At 34.4% G+C, this 23018-nt stretch overlaps 1 protein-coding gene across 1 annotated transcript in view; it reads left to right on the top strand.

Annotated features, from left to right (window-relative positions):
• Positions 1–1176: 1176 nt before the first annotated feature.
• The window catches only part of Hnf4g (hepatocyte nuclear factor 4 gamma), a 23771-nt gene continuing 1929 nt past the window's right edge, over positions 1177–23018 (top strand). The window contains exons 1-9 of the mRNA XM_052178806.1: positions 1177–1306; positions 5162–5333; positions 8467–8561; positions 11065–11171; positions 12675–12830; positions 16149–16236; positions 18972–19124; positions 19244–19480; positions 20563–20685. Coding sequence (XP_052034766.1) covers positions 1192–1306; positions 5162–5333; positions 8467–8561; positions 11065–11171; positions 12675–12830; positions 16149–16236; positions 18972–19124; positions 19244–19480; positions 20563–20685 — 1246 coding nt within the window. The 5' untranslated portion in view covers positions 1177–1191. The remainder of the gene's footprint in view (positions 1307–5161; positions 5334–8466; positions 8562–11064; positions 11172–12674; positions 12831–16148; positions 16237–18971; positions 19125–19243; positions 19481–20562; positions 20686–23018) is intronic.

The raw sequence follows: 23018 nt of genomic DNA, 5'->3' as shown, positions 1-23018 counted from the left end.
AGAAATTCAAAATGTACTGATTATGAGGCAAAGAGAATATTGAAATGGCCAGCCTAACTTGTATTTGATTAATATGACTTATATTTTCTTCAGTGTGTCACGTTTTGTGTTTGTCTTAACATACAATATTTCTGTGGGAAATGCATTCATATGTAACAGTAATTACATTAGTAGGAAATTGATTTTAAAGATCATTTGCTAAAATCTTTAACACATATAGAATATAAACTTTTGAACTAAAAAATTAAAAAGTAGCTAGAGTATTCTTTTTTTAGAAAATAAAATCAAACATGTATTAGAAATAAAGTGCTGATATTGAATACTGACTTCTAAATATTTTCTGAATTCAGAATATTTCTTCACATTGACACATAAAATATATGTTGTCCTACATGTTGAATTGAATCTGAATGTATAAAGCCATGCATTGGGTATAGTTTTACTTGGTTAATGTCTAGGATGTAATTATATAAAATTAAAATGAATTCTTAAAAATCATTGAGTTGAAGCTTGTTGCTGTCACCAAGGAATTTGCAATTGTGGAGTGACATGGATTGTAAATTGATAATTTTGGAGGATTATGCAGGCCATATTAAGACTCTGCCTGTATATTACTAGACCACATCATAAATCTCTATCTCACAAATTATAAATCTGTTCTACTCCAAAATAAACAGTCAGTTTTATTGTACATACAAAGGAAACCTGCCCCTGTTAAGTGACAGGTTACAATTTTAACTTACCTAATTTCAAGAGTAGTATGCATTTGACTTTAAAAACTTTGTGGTATCTGCTTTGAAGCTCTGCATGTGGACTACCTACCATTCATAACTATTTCAGGTTAAATCCTGACAGAAACTACTGTCTGTCTTTAACTGCTCTCTAAGTGATGTCATTTATTGTGTACTGGAAATCAATTCAGAAGATCATGTTAGTCTACTAAGCACTTCAGATAAGGCAGTTCCATGAAGCACTCCAAGATTATCACAAGGAATTGCTCTCATATGCCATAAAAGAAATATGAAAAGAACATGGCCTGCTGAAGGAGTTACAGTTTGACAGCCCCTCCCACAGAAGCACTGAAGTTACCCAGTGACAGTTAGCTCTGGTTAGTACTCACAGCTTGAAAGCATAACAGCTAGCACATTCTGGGTGTGTGGAGCCATTCGTATATGTTTCTCTCAACCAATAATGAGGGTTTCAGAGCCGATACTGGACATGGACATGGGAAACTACAGTGAAGTTTTGGACCCAACTTACTCGACCTTGGAGTTTGATACTATGCAGATTCTGTATAATCCCAATGGTGAGTTCTCATATGATTACATGTAAAAGAAATAAGCACAAAAGAAAGAAATGAAGCTCTTAGGTAGGCTGGATTAAGTTTGTTGCTGGAGAATTCAAGAGTTGTGTCTAAGGACACAAATTTGGACCTGAATTTAAATTTTGTGTTACCTAAGCTGTTTAATGTTAGAGGTAGAATAGCTCATATTTGTATTATAAAGTAACCTCAGGATTCTATAGAGTAGTGGGTTACAAAGCATAGTTTCAAGGGCTATTTAATTTGCTGTAAATCAAAGTGATAGTAATTTTGACAGAATGGCCTTGAAAATAGTTCTTCTGTACAGCATGTAAATTGACTTATAAACAATTTATACAGAATGCTGGGGAGGTTTACTGACTTCACTCTTCATCTCATTATCTCAGTACTCCATTGGTATGGATAAGAAACTATGCCTAAGATGATTGTGTAGTCTCTTCACTGGACACACATGTAAAAAGAAATAAAGGTTCATATTATAACTTCAGGTTGATGAGCTAATGTTTAGCTTCCAGTGCTCTGAGCATGTGTCTACTGTAATATTTTAACTTTAAAGAAGACAGATTATTTCAGGTTTGAGTCTTTATGTAATACAGTTTACTATCTATTTAGAATGTAGATTTCTTTTTCTAAATAAACAGTTTATTTGAAATAGGTTGTAACTGTTAAAACTTACAATTATGTATGCTTAGGGGAAAGTGAGTACCTGTGTGTATGTGTCCCTGTGAATGTATGTTCGTATAGTTCAGGACTGAAAAAAAAAAAACACCTTATGATTAGCTTAATATTCTTCTGAACTGTAAACTTTATATATTTTCAATAAGCAATAGCTTAATGGTGGGGAAGCTTGTAGAAACTGAAAACCCAATTCTCTAATTTAACATAAATGCAGAGTGAAACTATAGTGTAATTCTTAGGAAGACAGTTTCACAGTTTTGATAAAAGATATCCAGTATTTATTTCAATAGAATCAGAGTTTTAATAAGAGGCCACAGATTCATAACAGTAGAGACAGATGTACCATGTAAATGTATTGAATCTCTCAGTGTACACTAAAACAATTCACACTCATACTACTTGTACTGTTGTGTCTAATTGTTTAATTATAACATACTTATCAGCTGCATGTATATATGGCATCAAACATAAAGCCAGAGTTAAATTTGTTTGTAATATTTTCAACCAAAGCACAATTTATTCCAGATACTTTAAAGTATTTATTATTTAAAAATCATTTTAAAATTCAAATATATTTCATGACATTCTTCTCTACGATGTCCTTCTACTTTCTTTCCTGTTCCCTATCCATCCTACTCTAAATTCCTTCTCAAAGGAAAAAAAAACCCCAAACCCAAATATAACAATAAAAATCCTCAAAAGCAAGAAATCAAAATAAAACAACACCCAGAATGAAAAACAAATAACCCTCCCCCAACCTGTAACCAAATAAAAGCACAGAAGAATGTGGAGTTAATTACATGAACTTATTCAGCTACTCCTGAATAAGAGGCCTTCCCAGAAGTGACTGGTATACTTCTTCTTCATTGGAGAACATTACATTTTCTCTCTCCCAGCAGGTATACGATAGTCCACTTGTTTGTTTTATGTGAGAGGCTATGTTTTTCTTCCTTCATATTTTTAAATATATCAAACAATACACACACACACACACACACACACACACACACACACACACACACATATCCTGGTACATACCCATGTAGGCCTTGTACATTCTGGTTCATCCCCCTGTAAGTTCACATGAGTCTTGATTTTGAGGGCCCTGTCTCCTAGTGTCCTCCAGTCCCTCTGGTTCTTACATTCTATCCACATTCTCTTCCAAGGGGATCCCTGAACTCTGAGGGGAGGAATTTGATGGAGTTTAGATCCATTTAGGATTGAGTATTTAAAAGTTTTCTCATTCTCTATGTAATATGTTGCTGTGATTTCAGCTAATTCTGATTTCCATTGGACATTACTAATACTTTGTTAATATTATAATTCAGTTAGTACATGCCAACATTTTACTTTACAAATTTTAATTAGAGATAAAGTAATAGGCTTTTTTTATACCTATAATTTGTACTTAGTTTATGCTCAATTAATATTTTGGGGTTGAATATATAGTCTAAGCAAATGATTTGTCATTGAGTGATATCCCCAGGCAACTGCCAAGTTCAAGTTGTAATATATTACTTTATGCATTTAATGTCTTTGAGTATGGTAGGATTCATAGAATACTTGCAACAATGTAAACTCACTAAAATATTAATATAGTAATGATTATATAGATACACACACATATATGTATGTGTGTGTGTGTGTATATATTTTCATGGGATTATATATAGGCTTATGGGACCACAGACACACACGCACATGCACACATGCACGCGCACACACACACACACACACACACACACACGTATATGTATATATTAATTATTTTTAAAAATGTATTAGATGTTCCACTATAGTTTAGTATAGTTCTAAGAAGTGAAAAACAGAAGGATGAAAGAAGCAGATTAATTCTCTAACATTATGAGCCTGATATTCTGTATGTAATGATGTATTTGTGAGCCAATCCATTTGTAGTACAATTGTAGGCAATTATAATGGATGTTTAAGTACATTTAAAAATAATGGTAGTTTGTTCAACTCTAGGTTTTGCTTGCAGGACAGATGAGAGATGACTGTCTTTGAATTCTCAAGCAGATCCATACAACACATGAGAAGTGTTCAGAAACCTCAGAGGAATATTAAATACAGGGGTGGAAATATCCAGTTGAAAAGTACAGTTGATGAAATCAGATTTCAAAGAACTTAGAAAGGCAGCAGGGGTATAGAATAGTGAACATGTTGTAAGCTCTAAGGGGCAGTGGGCTGAGAGTGGTGGGATGTGCCAGAGCTGGGCACTTCAGAGTGAAGAGGGTTTTTATGGATAATGGTGAAATAATTGGCTTTATGCTTCCTTATGACAAGTCCCAGTGTATTGGATGAACAAAGGTCACATGAAGTAACTGGTTGAATATAAACAAAAAAGAGTTCAGATGAGAATATGGAAAGTAGATAGAACATTCTCCAGTAATTCTTAGAAAGGATGATTCTGTTAGGTAAAACCTTTCACATATCTCATATAGGGCATTCCATTAAATGTAAATGGTAATGAAACAACTCATGGAAGACACCTAAAACTTTATCTCTGGTGTGGAAACACTGACTTATATGCAGAGGGCCAAATAAAGCATACCAACTGCAGAAAAACTGCAAGTTATCTTTTCAACTTTTATGCTTACTAGACATTGAAATAAAATTTTTACATAGGTTTTTATGTCTTTAAAACTGTACTCTGTTGGGTTGGGGAGATGGCCTAGTGGTTAAGAGCACTGACTGCTCTCCAAGAGGTCCTGAGTTCAAATCCCAGCAACTACATGGTGTCTCACAACCATCTGTAATGGGATCCAATGCCCTCTTCTGGAGTGTCTGAAGACAGCTACAGTGTACTCATATAAAAATAAAAAAATCTTTAAAAATTTGTACTCTGTGGTGTTATCATAGAAGAAATAAAATCTGAAAATGTATTTTATCATTGAGATGATATTTCCTGTCATGAGATTTCATGAACTTCCCTTAAGAAAGGTGGTAGTTAAGGGATTGAGATGAATCATAACCCAGAATTAAATGATCAGAAATATAATATAGAAGCTGGGGAGGATGATCTCAGTACTTCAAAGAAAAGCAGCAATAAGGGAATCTCTGTAAAACAAAGAATGATGAAGGAGCAGTAGACACTGGGATGAGTAGTCGCCTGTCCTAACTTCTCTCATCTTTCTTCAACAGACAGTTCTGCCCCAGAAACTACAAGTATGAATTCCACAGACAGTGGTGTCAACTGTCTATGTGCCATCTGTGGTGACAGAGCAACAGGAAAGCACTATGGGGCATCCAGTTGTGATGGGTGCAAAGGCTTTTTCAGGCGTAGCATTCGGAAGAGTCACGTTTATTCCTGCAGGTAGTAGGATGCTCATTTCTGCAAAATTTTCTTTATTAATGTCTAACGATGGCATGGGTGATGCAAGGAAGGCTAATTAAGAGATTTCATAGCTCTGTAACTCAGAACCAAATTAACAAGCTTCAAAATAGTTCATGGTTGTATGTTCGGTTTACATTCACATTGATAGATCCATCCTATAAACAATTTGAGACTTGTAAATGTGCATAAAGAAATTCACATACCTCCCACCCAGTTTAGAGCAATATAGTTGAATACCTCAGTGGACACCTCCCTGGCCACTTGTCCTCAGTTGCCCAGGGGGAACTACCATCTGGAGTTTGGTGTTAATCTTTTCCTTGTGTCTTTTTATTATTTTATCACATGTTCATATGCCACTAAACATTGTTTTAAATCTGTTAAAATGACTTCAGATCTTTGTAATTTCTCTTCAGGGTCCATACATCCTGGATCTTTAGCAACAAAACTTTAAAACTACAGATGCCTTTGTATCTTAGGCTTTTAAATGTTATAATTAATTTTTACCTGAAAGTAATTCTCAGGTTAAATTTACATAACTGACAGATTTTTGCCTAAATGTTATATAATTAATTCATATATCCATACATTTCTACTAGTCTTTTTGATAGTACCTAGTCAATATCATATCTCCGTTTAAATTTAGGTATTTATTCTGATTGATTTCTATGATAGTCTGTGAATATATGTTGTTCAGGTTGAACATGGACTGTTGACATAAATCAGTGATTTTTAGCAGGAGGAACAAAAATCTGTTTTTGTGCTATTACTAATAGACATTATCACTGATGGTTATTGTTACTATTTTGTTGAACTGAGGATTGAACTCAGGGCCTTCCACAGCCTAGGCAATTACTCCATACTTCAAGAGCAATGCTGTTGTAACAATAAGTTGGACATTTGAGAATTTCAAATCTGGTAACAATTGACTGTTCAAGGTATAATGAAAGTTAATATGTAACTCCACAAATACCTATCTTTTGTTCTTTTGTAATATTTGCAGTGGAGTTTGATGACAATTTAAAAAATGTGAATTATTTACTTTAAAAATTTGACAAAGTAAAGAGCATTTAGATGGCATTTTGTATATCCACATGCCCATTCATGAGTTGTCTCATCTACCAAACACATTTTCTCTATGGTTTTCATACATATTTATACATAGAGTTCTTCACATTAGCATCTGAAGGAACAGAGAGACTATTGTTTGGAGTCGCATGCACTATTAAAAGTGAGACACATCTTCATGAAAAGTGACAGTTCTCTTCATGAAATACGATGACTTACTTGTACCTTTACTTTATGGGAGAAGTAGGGAAGAATCACCCCCAGACCAAGTTTCCGAGGCATTCTAGTACCACAGGGGCAGAGACAAATGGGGATTTGTGCCTTCATACTGTGAGTGTTGCCCACTGTGAGTGCTGCCCACTAATTTGGCAGAAGCCTAATTACAGTTTTGATACACAGCAATCTCTGTGGTCTTTTATTTTTCTACTGGAAAATAGTTGTTGTATGGATGCAAATTGAGAGGCCATGTCTTTAAAGTCAAGATTACTGGTCTTATATGTAACTATTAGTTAGACTGATAAATTCTAATTTGACTTTAATAGTCGTATGCTTCTAAAGCTGGCTTTTCCCTCTTAAAGTACTTAAATATATTTATACTTTCTATAACTTCTGTCAATGTTTCTGTGTATTTGGTAGATTGTAAGTTTTTTTTAACTGCAAATATAGACAGCGTTCATCTATTCAGTACCTACATCAAGATTCCAAACATGTTAAGAACTTCATGGTGTATGTTTCTTCTTTGTTTTGTATTCAATTAATGTGAATTAAATGTATTATTCTCTTTGTGATTTTTTGTCACATGTTCTTTTCTGAGTATTTTCAGTCCCATATTCAAAAGAATAATTTGCATTTTCTTACTTTGAGAGTATAACTCACATGTAGCTTTATTTTCACTCAATGTTAAGTCTTGTCTGTATATTACCAGGTAACAAATCACATTGCGTTATCCTCATCATTCAATGATTATCTGAAACAAATGAGTCAATAGCAACATGTGTAGCTAGTAATTCACATATTAGCATATTAGTCAGAATTGTATGACTACTTATGCCATCACTTAAAACCAGCCCTTAATTACTTTGTAATGAAGTCTCTAGTAGAGTGTCCTACAGTTTCTCTGGCTCTATTGCAGAGTAAGAAAACTGTTAATCTGCTCTCTAGTACTATATATTTGCCTCCCTGGGAACTGCACTACATGATCTTTGAAATCACTTTCATTTGGAAGGGTTTTTAAGGTCTATTAGCATGTGTGTCTGTGCTTCATTTTAACTTATTAACCAATAGCACTGTTCCATTTTATTTGGTTTTATCTGCTCATCACTCCAACAATTTTCATTTCTCTTCAGTATAAACACACCGTGGAATTGCTGTGTCCTATCTGCAGCTCTGCACTTAACTTTTCAAAAAAACGGCTAAGCATTTTTTTGCAAAGTAATAGCAGCATTTAATATTCTAACTCATAGGGTATAAGAGTTCCTTTTTTAAATCTTCATCAATACACATATGCCATTCACTCTGGGTGTGTCTTTAAGGGTATAACAGGGTATGTCATTAAGAAGTTACATTCTTATTGGTTTTCTCAATAGTATGTGACTTGATATTTACAGTAAATCTTAATGTAACATGGAGTCATTTAAACTTAATAGAATAAAAACATTCAAAAAGACAAACCACACAATGGTGTAAGTATGAATCATGAACCATTACCCATCATGATGAAATCATGTAGCAATAAATTCTAAAATTTCATATGTTCAAAATATTAAAGCTAGGTTTGACTTCTATGACTCATAATAGAATACACTGGCCACAAATGATGCAGTCATTCAGTTTTAAAATTTTGGGAAAGACTATCTGAGAAATGAGCTGTATATTTTCATGCATGTACCAATCCTGAGATGTTTGATTTCTTAGGAAATTATTTAATATATTCTTTGTATTGAGCCTGATTTGACTGTAATTACTTAAAGTCTAATTTTTTCCTTATCAGCTTTTTTTTTTGATAAATTATTGTTTTGTGTGAACTAATGCATGTTTCCTGTTACAGGTTCAGTCGCCAGTGTGTTGTTGACAAGGACAAAAGGAATCAATGCAGATACTGTCGATTAAGAAAGTGTTTTAGAGCAGGAATGAAGAAAGAAGGTAATAAAAATAATGATGATAAGTATGATATTGATGCAAAGGGATAATATTGTGCAAACATTCTCATTAATCACAATAAGATACTTAATGAGCTCTGCTAACCCTCAATATACTAGTGGAAAGCCTGTCAAAGAGTATCTTAAAGAATTTAGCTAAGAATGTGCAGTTAGTAAGCAGAGGAAGTAGTGTTTATCTGCTCTTTTTATTGACACCACAGGCAAAATCTACACACAGATTAAAGACATGGATGTATTGTATATACTTGTCAATTTTAGGAACACCTGGGTATCTTTACTTATCTCACAAGCATCAAATCCAAGTTCTTTTTTTATGTATTCCGCTAATTGGACATTGCTGTTTTCTAAACATTGTTCCAGTATTTCCTAAACACTGAGATGTGAATTATGACCATGCTAGAGAAGATTATCCTCCATCCTGAGTTCATATTCTATTCAACAGGAGAAGTACTACAAATATGGTATTTGGTGTATAGTAGTTTTACTTTTGCCTGTTAGATAATCTCATTTTATCTCTTCTCAATTTGACATGATTAGAGACCACTGTGCTATACATCCCAAATATCTGGCAGGTTTAGCAGAAGCAAGACTTAATACCTGTATTTTGTTGTATATCTGTGTCTATCATATGCAAAGAGCTATTTTCGACAAGTATGTTTTAAACTCACAAAAAAGTTAAATAAAATCACATTACGGCAGAAGAATATTAAGTAGCTATTTTTCGCTTAACTTAATTTAAAAATTTGGAAATTTCATTAGCTTCTATTGAATTGTTAATCTTAATAGAATATTACAAAAGTAAAGTTTACTACATTAAAGAGGAAAATTTTCCTTTCAAAACGAATTAGCTAATATCTTAAAAGCTCCATTAGGTAGTTCATAGGAATAATTACATAATTTATCAAATGTATTTTTCACTTATTACCTGAAAACCAATCCTTACCTTTATAAAATTGTCAACCAAACCAAGTTTGTATTTCCCCTTTGAGTCTAACAATTTATAAAATACATTTGAAAGTAGTGAACTTGCATCTTCTACTGTTCAAAAAATGATGGTTTAGTTTTACTAAATATATTGGAAAGTAACTATTGAGTTTAAAATTTGATGTATCTAAATATTCAATAAATAATATACCTTAATATCAATAGAAATTAAATGGAAACAAAAACAGGAAATTATGTAAAAATTGCAAATGCTTATATATCATAAACATAATGCAATGTTTTTATAAAGTTTGATAATAGGAATCAAATTTATAAAAACAGAAGAACATCTTTTCACTCATGTATTTCCACATAAATGGAAATAAAAATATAAACTACTAGTTTGTATGACTTTTAAAATAAAATTTTAGTTATTTGACTCACCCTAAAGATCTTTCTTTATTTTAGACAAATGCCTACTACTTTTTCTGCTAACTGGAGTTACTAGATTTGGCTCTCTGTGGCATTGATGTAAAAATTGATGGTTTTCTTTGCTGGAGAAAACTTTAATATTTTGCTACCATAATATTTTCAACAGACCTGATTAGAACATTAACCTATTTAAATGAGGGGTTATATATAGGCCGTGCATTCTTGTCTTTGGTTAATGGAAGATCATTTTATGTTCTCACATTTGAAATTTAATTTGACATCCAATTTATTTATTTTTACATGAATATTTTTTTTTGCAAATTTCTGGGGCAAAACTTTTTTTTCTTGTTCAAAACTTTGGTTTTCAAAAAATTCTTTAGGATATCTCGTATATTCTGTATATCTCGATATCTGTATATCTCGATATCTGTATAACTCGTCTATTCTGTATATTCAGATATCTGTATATTCTTTCCTCTCTAAGTAAAGGAAGCAAATCTGCTTTTCACTTTCAAACATTTTATATAATGTGAGGAATGATTTCATCTATCTGCAAAGTTGATATTTAGGATTCCATCTTTTAGGGAGATACTTCAGATTATGCAATAATTTCTGAAGCTAACACCTGTAAACTTTGCTTCATAAAGTGTCACAGGTTTACATAAAACCATCTTTACTACAAAAATCTACTTTCTAGTTTGGTACCATTTTGTAGTTAAAATTAAATAGGAATTTCAGTATATATGACTCACATCTCCTAACAGAGACTGTTTTTATCTTTGACCTGCCAACCCAACAGGTCTTGTTGATTTACTTTTTATTAACTGTGAGAGAATAGAAAATCATCTTATTAAAAACACACCATGACAAAACTGGGTGAACCAAGAGTTCCCAGCATTTGTTTTGTCATAAAGTCCAAATCACCATATTTTATGAACTTTGGAGACAAGCTTAGCTATTCCTATCTTTGAACGGGTTTCAAAGTGACTCAAGAAGGAAATAATAAGAAAAAACAGTTTTAATTTCTGCATCTTAAAAGAGTATATCTGAACTTCTATAATTTTCCTTTTTTCCAGCTCTATACTGTAGCCCGTGTTAGAGATCTAATAAACTGTGTTTTTCTCTTTTAGCGGTGCAAAATGAACGTGACAGAATCAGTACGAGAAGAAGCACATATGAGGGCAGCAACATCCCCTCCATAAACACTCTGGCACAAGCTGAAGTGAGGTCCCACCAGGTACATACCAGAGTCCAGCACTGACTCTGCAATAGAATCCTGTGTCTGCTAATACAGAGTGCGATCATTGTGCTTACTGCTAAAGTTAATATGAACAAGCTCAAAAGTATCATTTTGAAAGTAGTAGCAGAAGAGTTGACTTTTTTTGATTTTTGATTCTGAATATTTTTTTAACAAGACCCTATCATTAAATGTAAAAATGAACTTAATTCCAAGTGTACGATTGTTTGAACTTTTATTTATAAAGTCAAGTAAAAATGCAGCATAGCAGGTTGCTCTGTTTCATTATAATATTTTATTGGCTAAATCTGTAAAATCATCTGCCCCAATATTGAGGGAACTTTCATCAGCATTTATTTCCTTTAAATTTATGTCTGAACTAAAGAAGTTCACCTTAGGGAACAGATGCTTTGATGAGCATTAAAGGCAGAACTCCCAATATACAAAAGTAAGTTTCATTACTTACAAATTTTAGAGTAAGAATATCAGGTGTGAAGTTATAAGGATCATTCACGCATTTCACACATATCTTCTGAAGACAGTTCAGTTCATTTTAGCATTGATTTTAACGGAAATGTTCAGGGTGATTGCCTATGACAACGCAAATTATGAAATAGCCAAGCAGTTAATCAAGTCTTCTAAGGAGGCAGTAAGTCTACTTTCGTTCTTGATAACACAGGAGTAATGTGATGAGGTTAACATCTCATTATCATCACTATTACTAGAAGATTACTTGATGGTCCAATAAAACATTTAGAGTATGACTGAAAGGGGAGTTATGAGAGAACATCGGGGTTCACATGAAAAAGGCACACATGCACACACACACACACACACACACACACACGTAATACAAGAACCTATGTCTAAACTCAACTTTACAACACTTTAATTAGATAGAAAACATTGTAAAATTATCATTTTTATTTTCATGGTCAAGATTATAAACAATTTTAGAATAATTATCACTGTGTTATACATTTCCCCATTACTGAGTTTGTTTCTTAAATTTGGTTTGTTTCTCAAATTATTTTTACTGTCTTCTAACATTTTTAGTTTTTCTCTAAATATTTTCCACCTTTTATCAGTTAATTCACTAGCTTTTTTCCATAAAAATAAACAAATTAAAGATGGAGACCCTTAATATGAATTTCAACTAAAATTACAGTTATAGAGTTTATTTTTTGTGGTTACTATCCATTTCATTATGTAGTCAGTTTGAACTACAAATTTCCTCCAAAAATTTAACCTCATTTACAGATTTGGTATTTAAAATAAAATTCTTTACTCCAAGTATGCATTTATATACTCATGTTTTCAATTTACTTTTAAGCCAATAAATATTTAATTTGTCAAATTAAAAATGTCAAATATATATGAAATTACTATGATATTGATAATTCTTCCTATTCTATTTACATTATATATTCATAGGAAATAGAGGATTTTTTGGCTATTTAGTGGTTTCAATTATAAATTGATACAATATTGTTTTAACATTAGATTTCAGTCCCAAGCCCTAGTGCCAGCACTGACATAAACATTAAGAAAATTGCAAGCATCAGTGATGTTTGTGAGTCCATGAAGCAACAGCTCTTAGTCTTGGTGGAATGGGCCAAATACATCCCTGCCTTCTGTGAACTGCCCTTGGATGACCAGGTATGACTTAGAAGAAATAATGACTTCTTTGAAGAGTTGCTTTGATATTTGCTAAGTTCTTGTGCTCTTTGATTTCTATCTGATTTAATATATTAGACAGTAGTTGAATTACTATGGTAACTAATCACAGAATTTTCCATTATCCTTTTACCTTTTTATTGTGTCAAGAGACAGAAGTGTGTTTTGTCTATTGTCTACTGTCCGGATCTAACAATTACGGACTGGCTAAGAGTTGATAAAGACACTCTTCTGTAGTTTTAGAGTTTAGATACTTAAATGAGAAAGAAAGATAAACAGCAAATAACCACTGTTATGACATTTTCTGGTTATTAAAGGAGAAAATATTTGGCAAACTAGAAGAAGCCAGTGGTGAGCTGTGCTGTCTAGAGTTTCCTGAATGTACTGAATGAAATTAGTCACAAATGCCTGACAAATTCCTTGACAGAAACTAAGGATGATTTGTTGGTATCCTTGTGGATCCTTTACATCATTAACATGTAAGGGTTTTTTTTTCTTCATGATACCAATTTTATTCTGGCATTTATTGTACTGAAATATAGAGGTAGCAAAAATATCTGTAGCTACCCTATCTGAAATCTACCAAGAAAAAATAAGTAAGATATAGTCTTTTTTTCTGAATATATGCATTTTTAAATTTGGCATATTGATATTAAGAATTTTAAATAATAATTTGAAACTTGGATTTTTTTATTAGTATTTGAAGATTCATTTGGATTTCACTCACTTTGAGGTGTTCTTCCTAAACTGTATATACCTTTTTATACATGAAAATACTATCAAATTTCCATTCTTTCTCAATGAAAGAATTAACCACACTAAGAATTCAACATTGTATGTACACATCCTCAGAACAGTACTGTCACTGGCACAAAAAATGCCAAATAAAACAAAAAACAAGTATGATTGTGTAAAAATTAACAAAAAGGGAAATATTCCACACCAGAAGGGAACAAAATCATTATATGAATATCACAATTATATTTCTAAGAAGGTACTTTACTTGGTGACAGGAAAAAGTTCCATGAAAACTGAAATCACCATTACAAGATATTGTAACTCCCTTCCTGGAGTGAGTCACAGTTATGGACATGTCATAAAGATAGCTTAGCTTAGAAGATTATGCCACAGTGAATAATGCTAAATTGCTAAAACCTTCTAGTCTCACACAAGCAATATAAGTAGGGCTATGTTATTTATCACCCTTATAATTTTATTATCATTCACCTTTAAAACCTGCTGACTTATGTATAATGACAATGCTCGAAATATTGGGAAGTTGGTGCTTGGCAACTATGTAAAAAGTCTTTGTTTATTTCTCATTAGTATTAATAGCATGGTGTTAATAGTTATGATTAGCAAATGCTGATTATGAGTAAAAGAACTGAGGAATAAACTCTCAACTGTATGCTCAATAATATTATTCCATTTAATTTTTTATTGAATATTTTATTTACATTTCAAATGCTATCCCCCTTTCTAGTCCCCCATCCCAGAAATCCCCTATCCTATCCTTCCTCTTCCTGCTCCCACCCACCCACTTCTGCTTCCCTGCCTGCTCATTCCCCTACACTGGGAAATAACAGGATCAAGGGCCTCTCTTTCCATTGATGCTTGACAAGACCATCCTCTGCTACACATTAGGCTAGAGCCATGTGTCTCTTCACGTGTACTCTTTGGGTTGGTGGTTTAATCCCTGGGAGTTCTGGAGGCTCTGAGTGGTTGATATTGTTGTTCTTCTTATGGAGTTATGAACCCTTTCAATTCCTTCAGTCCTCCATTGGGGCCTCTGTGCTCAGTCCAATAGTTTGCTGCAAGTACCTCTGCATTTAATTCTTTTAGAAGCTCTATGGTGTATTATCTCTGTTTTCCAGTTTCTGAAACTGGACCCCACATCATTTTATTCTGTGCATAAATTCATGAGATGACTACTTATTAGCAGACTACTGCTTTCAGTTAGAATCCGAGGGGATAGTGCAGTAAAAGTACAGATTGCTTCACTGGTATGATAAACTTTGTAGTCTATTTGGGAGAGATGAACAGTAAAAAGAATATATACAAATCATGAGTAAGTTGATTAGCTAGAGGTAAGCTCAATGAAATTCCGTAAAATGCTACACGATACATTGGAAGGTGAATGGGGGTAGGATGAAAAGACTTGATGGGAATCAGAGAAGTTATCCTCTGAAGCAAGAAAGGGGCAAAAGTCGAAGGAGAAGAATTCTTGAGTATATGAACATTGTGCTCAGAGGTTGTCAAGCAGTTGGTGAATGAGTACCACAAGATAAAGCAGGGTCAGAGCATGCAGGAGGGAAAAGAATTAATGTCTACTTACCTCATGTCAAATCTGAGGCCAGAATAGAAGAATCTGGACATGATGTTAAGGATAATTTGAAGGCACTGAAGTTTTTAGCAGAGATGTGATATGTACATATGAGTGGCTGAATTAAAGATGCTCAAGGACTGGGGAAGTGATTGAAAATCAAACATAGCAAGTGGGTGTCCAGGAAACCAGCCACAGGATAGAAGCCACAGAGAAGAAAAGCAGTGGGTGGATTTGCTTTATACTGTAATAACTGTCACCAGATCCCTGAGAAGGTAAAGAGCATCCCACATAGACTGTTGGACCCAAACAATCATATTTGGATGGTGGTAGCATTTAATAATGAGCAGAAAACATAGAGCACTCATTTGGGATGTACTGCACTTGTCTTGATTTCTCTAGCTGTAAGTGATGAGGCTCAGCATGGAACTGAGTGCAAGAATGAAACTTGGTTTAATGTTTACTGCTGCAAGTCTGACACCCAGTCTAGACGCAAGCAGGAGACAATCAGTTTTCCTTCCCGCCCCAGAATCTTGGAGTTTGCTTTGTTTATTTAATTTATTATTTGCAGGAAATTTTGCTTATACATATTTTGCTATTTAATTCCCAGTACTATATTTGGTATTTCACTTTTGATATGAAAGCAGATGAAATACAAACCTACTAGTATATATGCAAGGGTAAATAGAGGATCAAGGAGCAGGCACCACTCTGAAGTGTAAACTCTAGCCACCCTATTCCGCTTGCCTCAAAACCAAAAGATTTGCTTTTCTCTGCTACCAGAAGAGCAAATACTTCTGATATCCTACGATAGAAACCTGGAAAGCCGAATCATTATAAGTGTGCATGATTATTTTATGTCAGAACAAAACAAAACTTAAAGGGATTCAGGCTTTAGAAACATTGTAAATTAATCAGATTTATCTTGTACTGTTATGTTTTATAATTACTTGTTAAATTTGCAAACTTTCCTTAAGGTGGCCCTGTTGAGAGCTCATGCTGGAGAACACCTACTGCTCGGAGCTACGAAGAGATCCATGATGTATAAAGATATTTTGCTTTTGGGTATGACCTTTTCTTAAGAAACAATTTGTGCATACTTTATCTTTTAATATGCATAATTTATTCAGCACATACAAAGCTTCCAGCTATTAGAAAATAGCACTATGGTTTTCCAAAGTGTGTGTTATTCAATTTTCCCCTTAGCTCTAGGGTGTTATGTGCAGTGTTTATGTGTGTGTGGTGCAGTGTGTATGTGTGTGTGTGTGCATGCATGCAAGCGTGTGTGTGTGTGTGTGTGTGTGTGTAGTACAGTATATGTGTATTGTCTGTGGAAGTCAGAAAAGATATTGCAGGAGTCACTTCTTTCCTTCAAATATGTGTGTCCTAGAAATGGAAGTTGTGTCCCCTGGCTTGGTTGCAAGCATCTTTACCCACTGAGCAGTCTCACTGGCCCTATTTTTCTTTGTTTTGATTGAATGTAAGTCCAGAGTGATGTGAGATGATAGGGGAAAAACACTGACATTTTAAAATGTACTACAGACAGTTTCATAATCCTAATGTAAACTTATGTTTACATTTTATCAAGACAAAGAATAATTATTTATATGACCAACCTGATGTACTTTCATGCTCTTTCAGAAACTGCTTAGTAAGCTATTTTTTACACTCTTCAAGAAACATATTTATTTCCTGTTGCTCATAATACAAAATAATTATCTCAAAACTGTTTGCAATGCATGATAAAATCTGGTAGGTAGAATTATAAGTAGCAGCAAAAGTAGGATATAGTTATAAGAATAAACAGGCATGTGAAGAGTTGATGTTTTCACTAAGAATGGTCTCAGTCCTGTTCTGACTAACTCAGAAGATTATGTTTGGACACGCTATGAGTGCAGCTAATATTTGTTGAAGGCTCTAAGTGCATTGTGATAACATACACTCTCTCACTTAATCACTGAAAACCCCACCTCCCTGCTAATTCTGCAGTGAAGAAATAGAAGAAGGGAATGTTGTGATACTGGTGCAAAGCCAGGCAGCCTAGACCTAAAATTCTCAACCACAATGGGATCACAGAATGTATTTTTGATTCCAGCTAAGCACTTTCATTGTATTTCTACCCAACACTGCAGATACTGTCCTGTCTTTTTTTTTTTAAGACATTTTTCTCAATATACCCTGGAAAACAATATATCTTATTTCTCATTCTTGGTTATATTTTTTCTTTAGTAACTAGGTCAACTTTCTCCCAGCTTGTATATCAGCTTTCCTGATATGTGAAGGACTAAACTATTGTATGTATGTATATATATATATATATATATATATATATATATATATTAAAGTGTAAAAATTAATGCTTGTGTAAACACATAAGTGGAAAAAATGATTATCACTGTCACATAAGCTAACATATCTATTATTGCATGTAGTTTACTTAATAAACTGTCATGTGAGAATTCAGTTCAATAAATTGTTCAAGCCACCTCTATTTAAAGAAACCAAGTGTCTTAGTTAGGATTTCATTTCTGTAATAAAACACTGACCACGAGCAATTTGAGGGGAAAGGCACAATTTGCTTACACTTCCATATCCTTGTTCATTGCTGAAGGAAGTTAGTGCAGGAACACACCATGGCAGATATCTGTAAGCAGCAGCCAACGCAAAAGCCATGGAGGATTGCTGCCTAAGGCTTGCTTCCCATGGCTTGCTCAGCTTCTTTTCTTATAGAAATCAGGACCTTCATCCCAGGCACAGCACCACCCACAATGGCCTGTGCCTGCCTACACTAATTACTAATTAAGAAAATGCTTGACAGGTGTGTCAACAGCCAGATCTCATAGAGGTATTTTCTCAATTGAGGTTTCTTCTCTGCGACTCGAGCTTGAGTCAAGTTGATATAAAATCCAGGTGGCATACCAAGGAAAAACAGCCGGGGAAGATAAGTAGGTAAAGTTCTTATGACACAATTGTCAGGAATTAAATTCAAATCTCCGAGACCCATGTAAAGTCAGATGCTATAGAGTGCACCTATAGGCCCAGTACTTCCATCAGGAGATGGCAGGCAGAAGAGGAAGATTCCTTGGATGATCAGGGGCCAACTGGCCTGACATCCAGCATGAAACAGCCAAGACATCCTATGTTAAACAAGGCAACAGGTGAGGCTGGATTCTGGCTTCTATGCATACCCTGGGGCAATTACAGCCCTAGCCAGACTCATGCATCCTTCCTACCCCTCATCCCCATACACAAATAAACAAAAGAAAGATCTATGAGGCAACTCAAGACATTACACATGCTAATTTTTCCCCATACGTAAGCTTATTTACACTGCATCTGATAGGTTTTTCCTCCAAAAGCACCAAAGCATGCTGGTTTGCAAGCATACCTAATCCACTGTTTGCAAGGAAGATTCTTCAGGATTTATGTTAAGCTCCTTAATGAGTAAGGAATTGACAGAGGAAGGAGGTCTGACAGAGGAAGGAGGAAGGGTAATCATTATCAGTCGATTCTCCTGTCAATAAATAGCTGGTTATGAGTCTTAGTCTGTCCTTTTATTTTTTTTTTTCTGTTATCACCAGTGACTGAGGCTGTTAAAAAACGCACATGAGCACATTATTGTTATTGATTCTTGAGTGTTCTGACATCCTAGCCTCCCTAACTCACTGCTATGGAAAGTTTTTTTACCTGACACAGCCCGTTCCAGAAGAGACCATTTTGAACACTGTTACATAAAAAGGCAAACAATGTCGCACATACAATCCCACAGAGAAGGAGGCTAATTCTTCTTTATTTCTCAGGAAACCACTACGTTATTCACCGCAACAGTTGTGAAGTTGAAGTTAGTCGTGTGGCCAATAGAGTTCTTGATGAGCTGGTTAGACCCTTCCAAGAGATCCAGATAGATGACAATGAATACGCATGCTTGAAGGCCATTGTGTTTTTTGACCCAGGTTTGTTTTCAAAATTCAAAGTTAGAATTACAAAACTTAAACTTTTCATCTGAGAAGCTTTACTCTCACATTCTAGTCTGATGATATCTTATGTGTATCTATGTTGCTTCTCTCATCAGATGCAAAGGGATTGAGTGACCCTGTGAAAATTAAGAACATGCGATTCCAGGTGCAGATCAGCCTGGAGGACTACATCAATGATCGGCAGTATGACTCTCGCGGCAGGTTTGGAGAGCTGCTGTTGCTGCTGCCAACACTGCAGAGCATCACTTGGCAGATGATTGAACAAATTCAGTTCGTCAAACTGTTCGGCATGGTCAAAATTGACAACCTCCTTCAGGAAATGCTTCTGGGTGGTGAGTGTACCCAGGCTTTTTTATTGTTGTTGTTTGGTTTGTTGTTGTTGTTTATACTTAGCTTTAAGGCATACATTAGGACAAGTTGCTCCTTGGCCCAGAATTAGTTCACCTTTGAAGTTCTCATCCTCCCTTCTTTCAGATTTCTCACAAGACACACAAAATCCAATTTATTACATTTAGAAAGTCTACATAGCCTAAGGGAGAAAAGGGGTCCTGCTCAAAGTCCAATGCCAATTCATAGTAACCCTTGGCATTCTGTGTAGGTATAACCCCTTCGACTTCAACTCTTGGATCCTTCCATAGGTAGTAAATAGAATGTATTCCGTACTTCTAGGGAAATGAGGAATATAGTGGGGTTTGTTTGTTTTGTTTTTGTTGTTTTAGTTTTTTATCTCTAGCTTCTTTAAAACTCTGAGAAGTGAAAAATTGCTACATAGCCGATATATGAATCAGATGGCTTTAAATGAATATTTTGCTCCTAAAGGAATTAACTAACATAAACTTGTAGGACAGGGAGGGGGGGGAGAGGGAGATGGAGAGGGAGAGAGAGAGTGGGAAAAAGAAAGGGAGAGTGAGAAGGAGAAGGAGAGGGAGAAATACTTCAGTGTTGCAGTAAATGTCAGGAATAAGTTAAGGAGTCATTATTTTATGTTCTGTTTAAACTTCCTGTAAAATCACTTTATTTATTTTTAGTTTTCTGGTCCTTAATGTGTTCCTAATGATTTCTTTTTGAAATATAAGTTGCTCATGTTATTAGGGTGATTACAAATACTATAAACTAGAGGTAAGTGATTCTTGGACCTGCCTTAACAACAGTCAGAAAACCCAATGGTTCCAGGAAACAGCACACAAGGTCTTTTATTAATATTCAACATTAACATATAAGCATTCATCTCTCCAATGAGCCTTGAAAGCCAATGCTGTCTTTAACATGAAAGTAGTTCTCTCCATTTGTTTGTGAATTTTCCAAAAGTACTTTGCAAATAGCCATATTTAAACTGTCACTAGAAATGTGCATCAAGTTAAGTCTACAATTGCTGTAACTGTCACTAATGCAGGCATCTCTTTGTCTTCTCTAGGTGCTGCCAATGATGGTGGTCATCTCCATCATCCAATGCACCCACATTTGACTCAAGATCCACTAACTGGGCAAACTATAGTTTTAGGTCCTATGTCCACCCTGGTTCATACAGACCAGATTGGTAAGAATCTGGAAAATTTTCCTACTATAACTAATACCACTTATATTTAATTATTTGGAGAAAGTTGTAATTTAAGGAAAACATTGTTAGTTCCCAGAAACTGCAAGCATTAGATAGAATTTTCTCTGCTATACTTAGGTGTGCAAAAGTGAAATACTCTGTTGCTTACTCTCTCTATATATGAATTTGCATCCTAAATGAATATGTAAAAACTTAAAATTTTTCTTTTCTGTAACTCTGGGAGGCATAAAGCTACTATTGTGATGTTGGTGTAGGACCATACAAATAGCTATTAAAGATGAAACCAAACCAATATATTGTAATAAACAACAGGATAATTGCAGTTTCTACTGACCTTGAAAATTGATAAAAATTTTAAGAACTATTTACTATAGATTGAAAATGTGCAGAGAAAATGAAAAAATAAACTTGCAGGACTTAAGGAGTTCTAAGGGATCAGAAACAGTGAAAACTAACAAAATACAGCAGAGCAATTTGCAAGCTTTCTCACATTAGAAGATGTCATTGCTCAGGAGGTGGTAGGACCTGGAGGAATGGAGCCAATCAATGATGTTTACTGAAGTCTCATGCAATAGGCGACTTTATCCAATGCCTCTTAAAATTTATCCTCTGAGGGTCAAGAAAGGTCACTGGAGTAAAGTTCTCATGAATTCAAGCTGTACACCGTCATAATGACAGGTCATACATGGCAAAAACATGTGTTTCCGTAGAGGCATATAAGGGGGGGTTTAAATATTTGACAGAAAGCAATAATAAGTAATCAGGAGAAAATTGACTCCTATTTGCTGCCTCCTGTGTGGACCACAAAAAGGCATACCAAGTACAATTAGAACTTTTGAAGAAAAGTTTTCTTAAAGTGTTCTCACATTCTCACAAGCACAAAGAATTCTTCTCGCAGGACCTCATTCCTGAATTGTGTTCCGCCAGAGAAGAAGCATTTTCCCTGTTTTACCCCTTCAAAAGCTTGAATCAGTTTTCCATGTTTTATCTTATCAATATTTGAAGTAGTTGTGAAGATTCATTTATTATTACTTTTTTCTATTACTGAATTCACTTCCATTTTTTAAAAAATAAATCAACAATATTTTCCCTCACTTGCATTGACAAACATTTCTTCCTAAGTTACTAGAGGCAAACTTATAGCCTTGAACAGCAACAACATCTGCTGAACTACTTCTGCTATGGTCCCATGTCAGCTTGAATTTCAATTTCCAGCATTAGAGCTTTTTGCTTCTTTACTGCCTTTCATCTTTGTTGGTCAATTTTCCTTTCAATTAATTTTTTGTAATGCTTACCTGACTTCATCACTTGGGGGAGCAAGGAAGAAGACCACTATACTGTGCCATCTGCCTGAACTAAAGAGAAGATGACAATGGTTCAGTACATACAGAAGGGCACACTGTGATCAGTGGCTCAACACAAAGACATCAGTTATTAGGCAGTGGTTTCTACATGAAAGGTTGAGAGTAAAGTTTGTTTATGCAGGTATTTATGGAGAATTATAATTATGATAACTGGAATTATAATCACATTTTTGTAAATGCATTTTAACTACGCTATGGTAACTAGAATTCCTGCATATTATAATTGTGCAAAATGAAGCTACTGATGAAAATTCTTTAGAATTCAAATGTCTAATGTATTATAGGTTGTTGGTGACTGCGGTAACTATATACTAGCGCAGATTTAATGCAGGTTCTACTTTTCTAGGCTACTCTGGGGATAGAAATTCTATTTGACAAGGAATTTAGAATTGATTGGTTAATTGAATGTTAGTCAATCTTCATTGCTGTGGTGGTACTAGAGAGAAACTATTCGGGAACAAAGAGTTATTTTGGTGCATGATTTCAGCTCTTAAGTTATTGGTAAGTCCTACTCTGCAGGGTATATGCTAAGACAACATAATGGGCAGAGCTTTGTACAATAGGACCTTTCATTTCACAGCAGCTAAGAGAAAAAGACAAACAACAACAACAAAAATAACAGTAATAGGTCAGGAATAAAGTACCTTCCAGAGATATTCCCCAGAGATATACTTCTATGACTTTAGTTTCTACCATGCCACAAACATCACCAGCTTGAGATGAAGATTTTAATATGTGGTCTGTGGGAAATGCTTCATACCAAAAAACATCAAATATTATTTTATGAGTTTGTACATATTAATCCCAAATTTACCTTTGGTCTGTTGCCCTTGAATACTAAAACAGCTAACTCACAGCACTGGATTTAATTATTGTGATATAGTTTTGTGAATATTTGCATTGCCTATTGACTATGCTTTAATAATTATTTATAATGTTGGTGCACAA

This window comes from Apodemus sylvaticus, chromosome 4, assembly GCF_947179515.1.
Source record: "Apodemus sylvaticus chromosome 4, mApoSyl1.1, whole genome shotgun sequence".
NCBI lineage: Eukaryota > Metazoa > Chordata > Mammalia > Rodentia > Muridae > Apodemus > Apodemus sylvaticus.
Note: the sequence above shows the minus strand (reverse complement) of the source record. Positions and strands in the feature narration are given on the sequence as shown.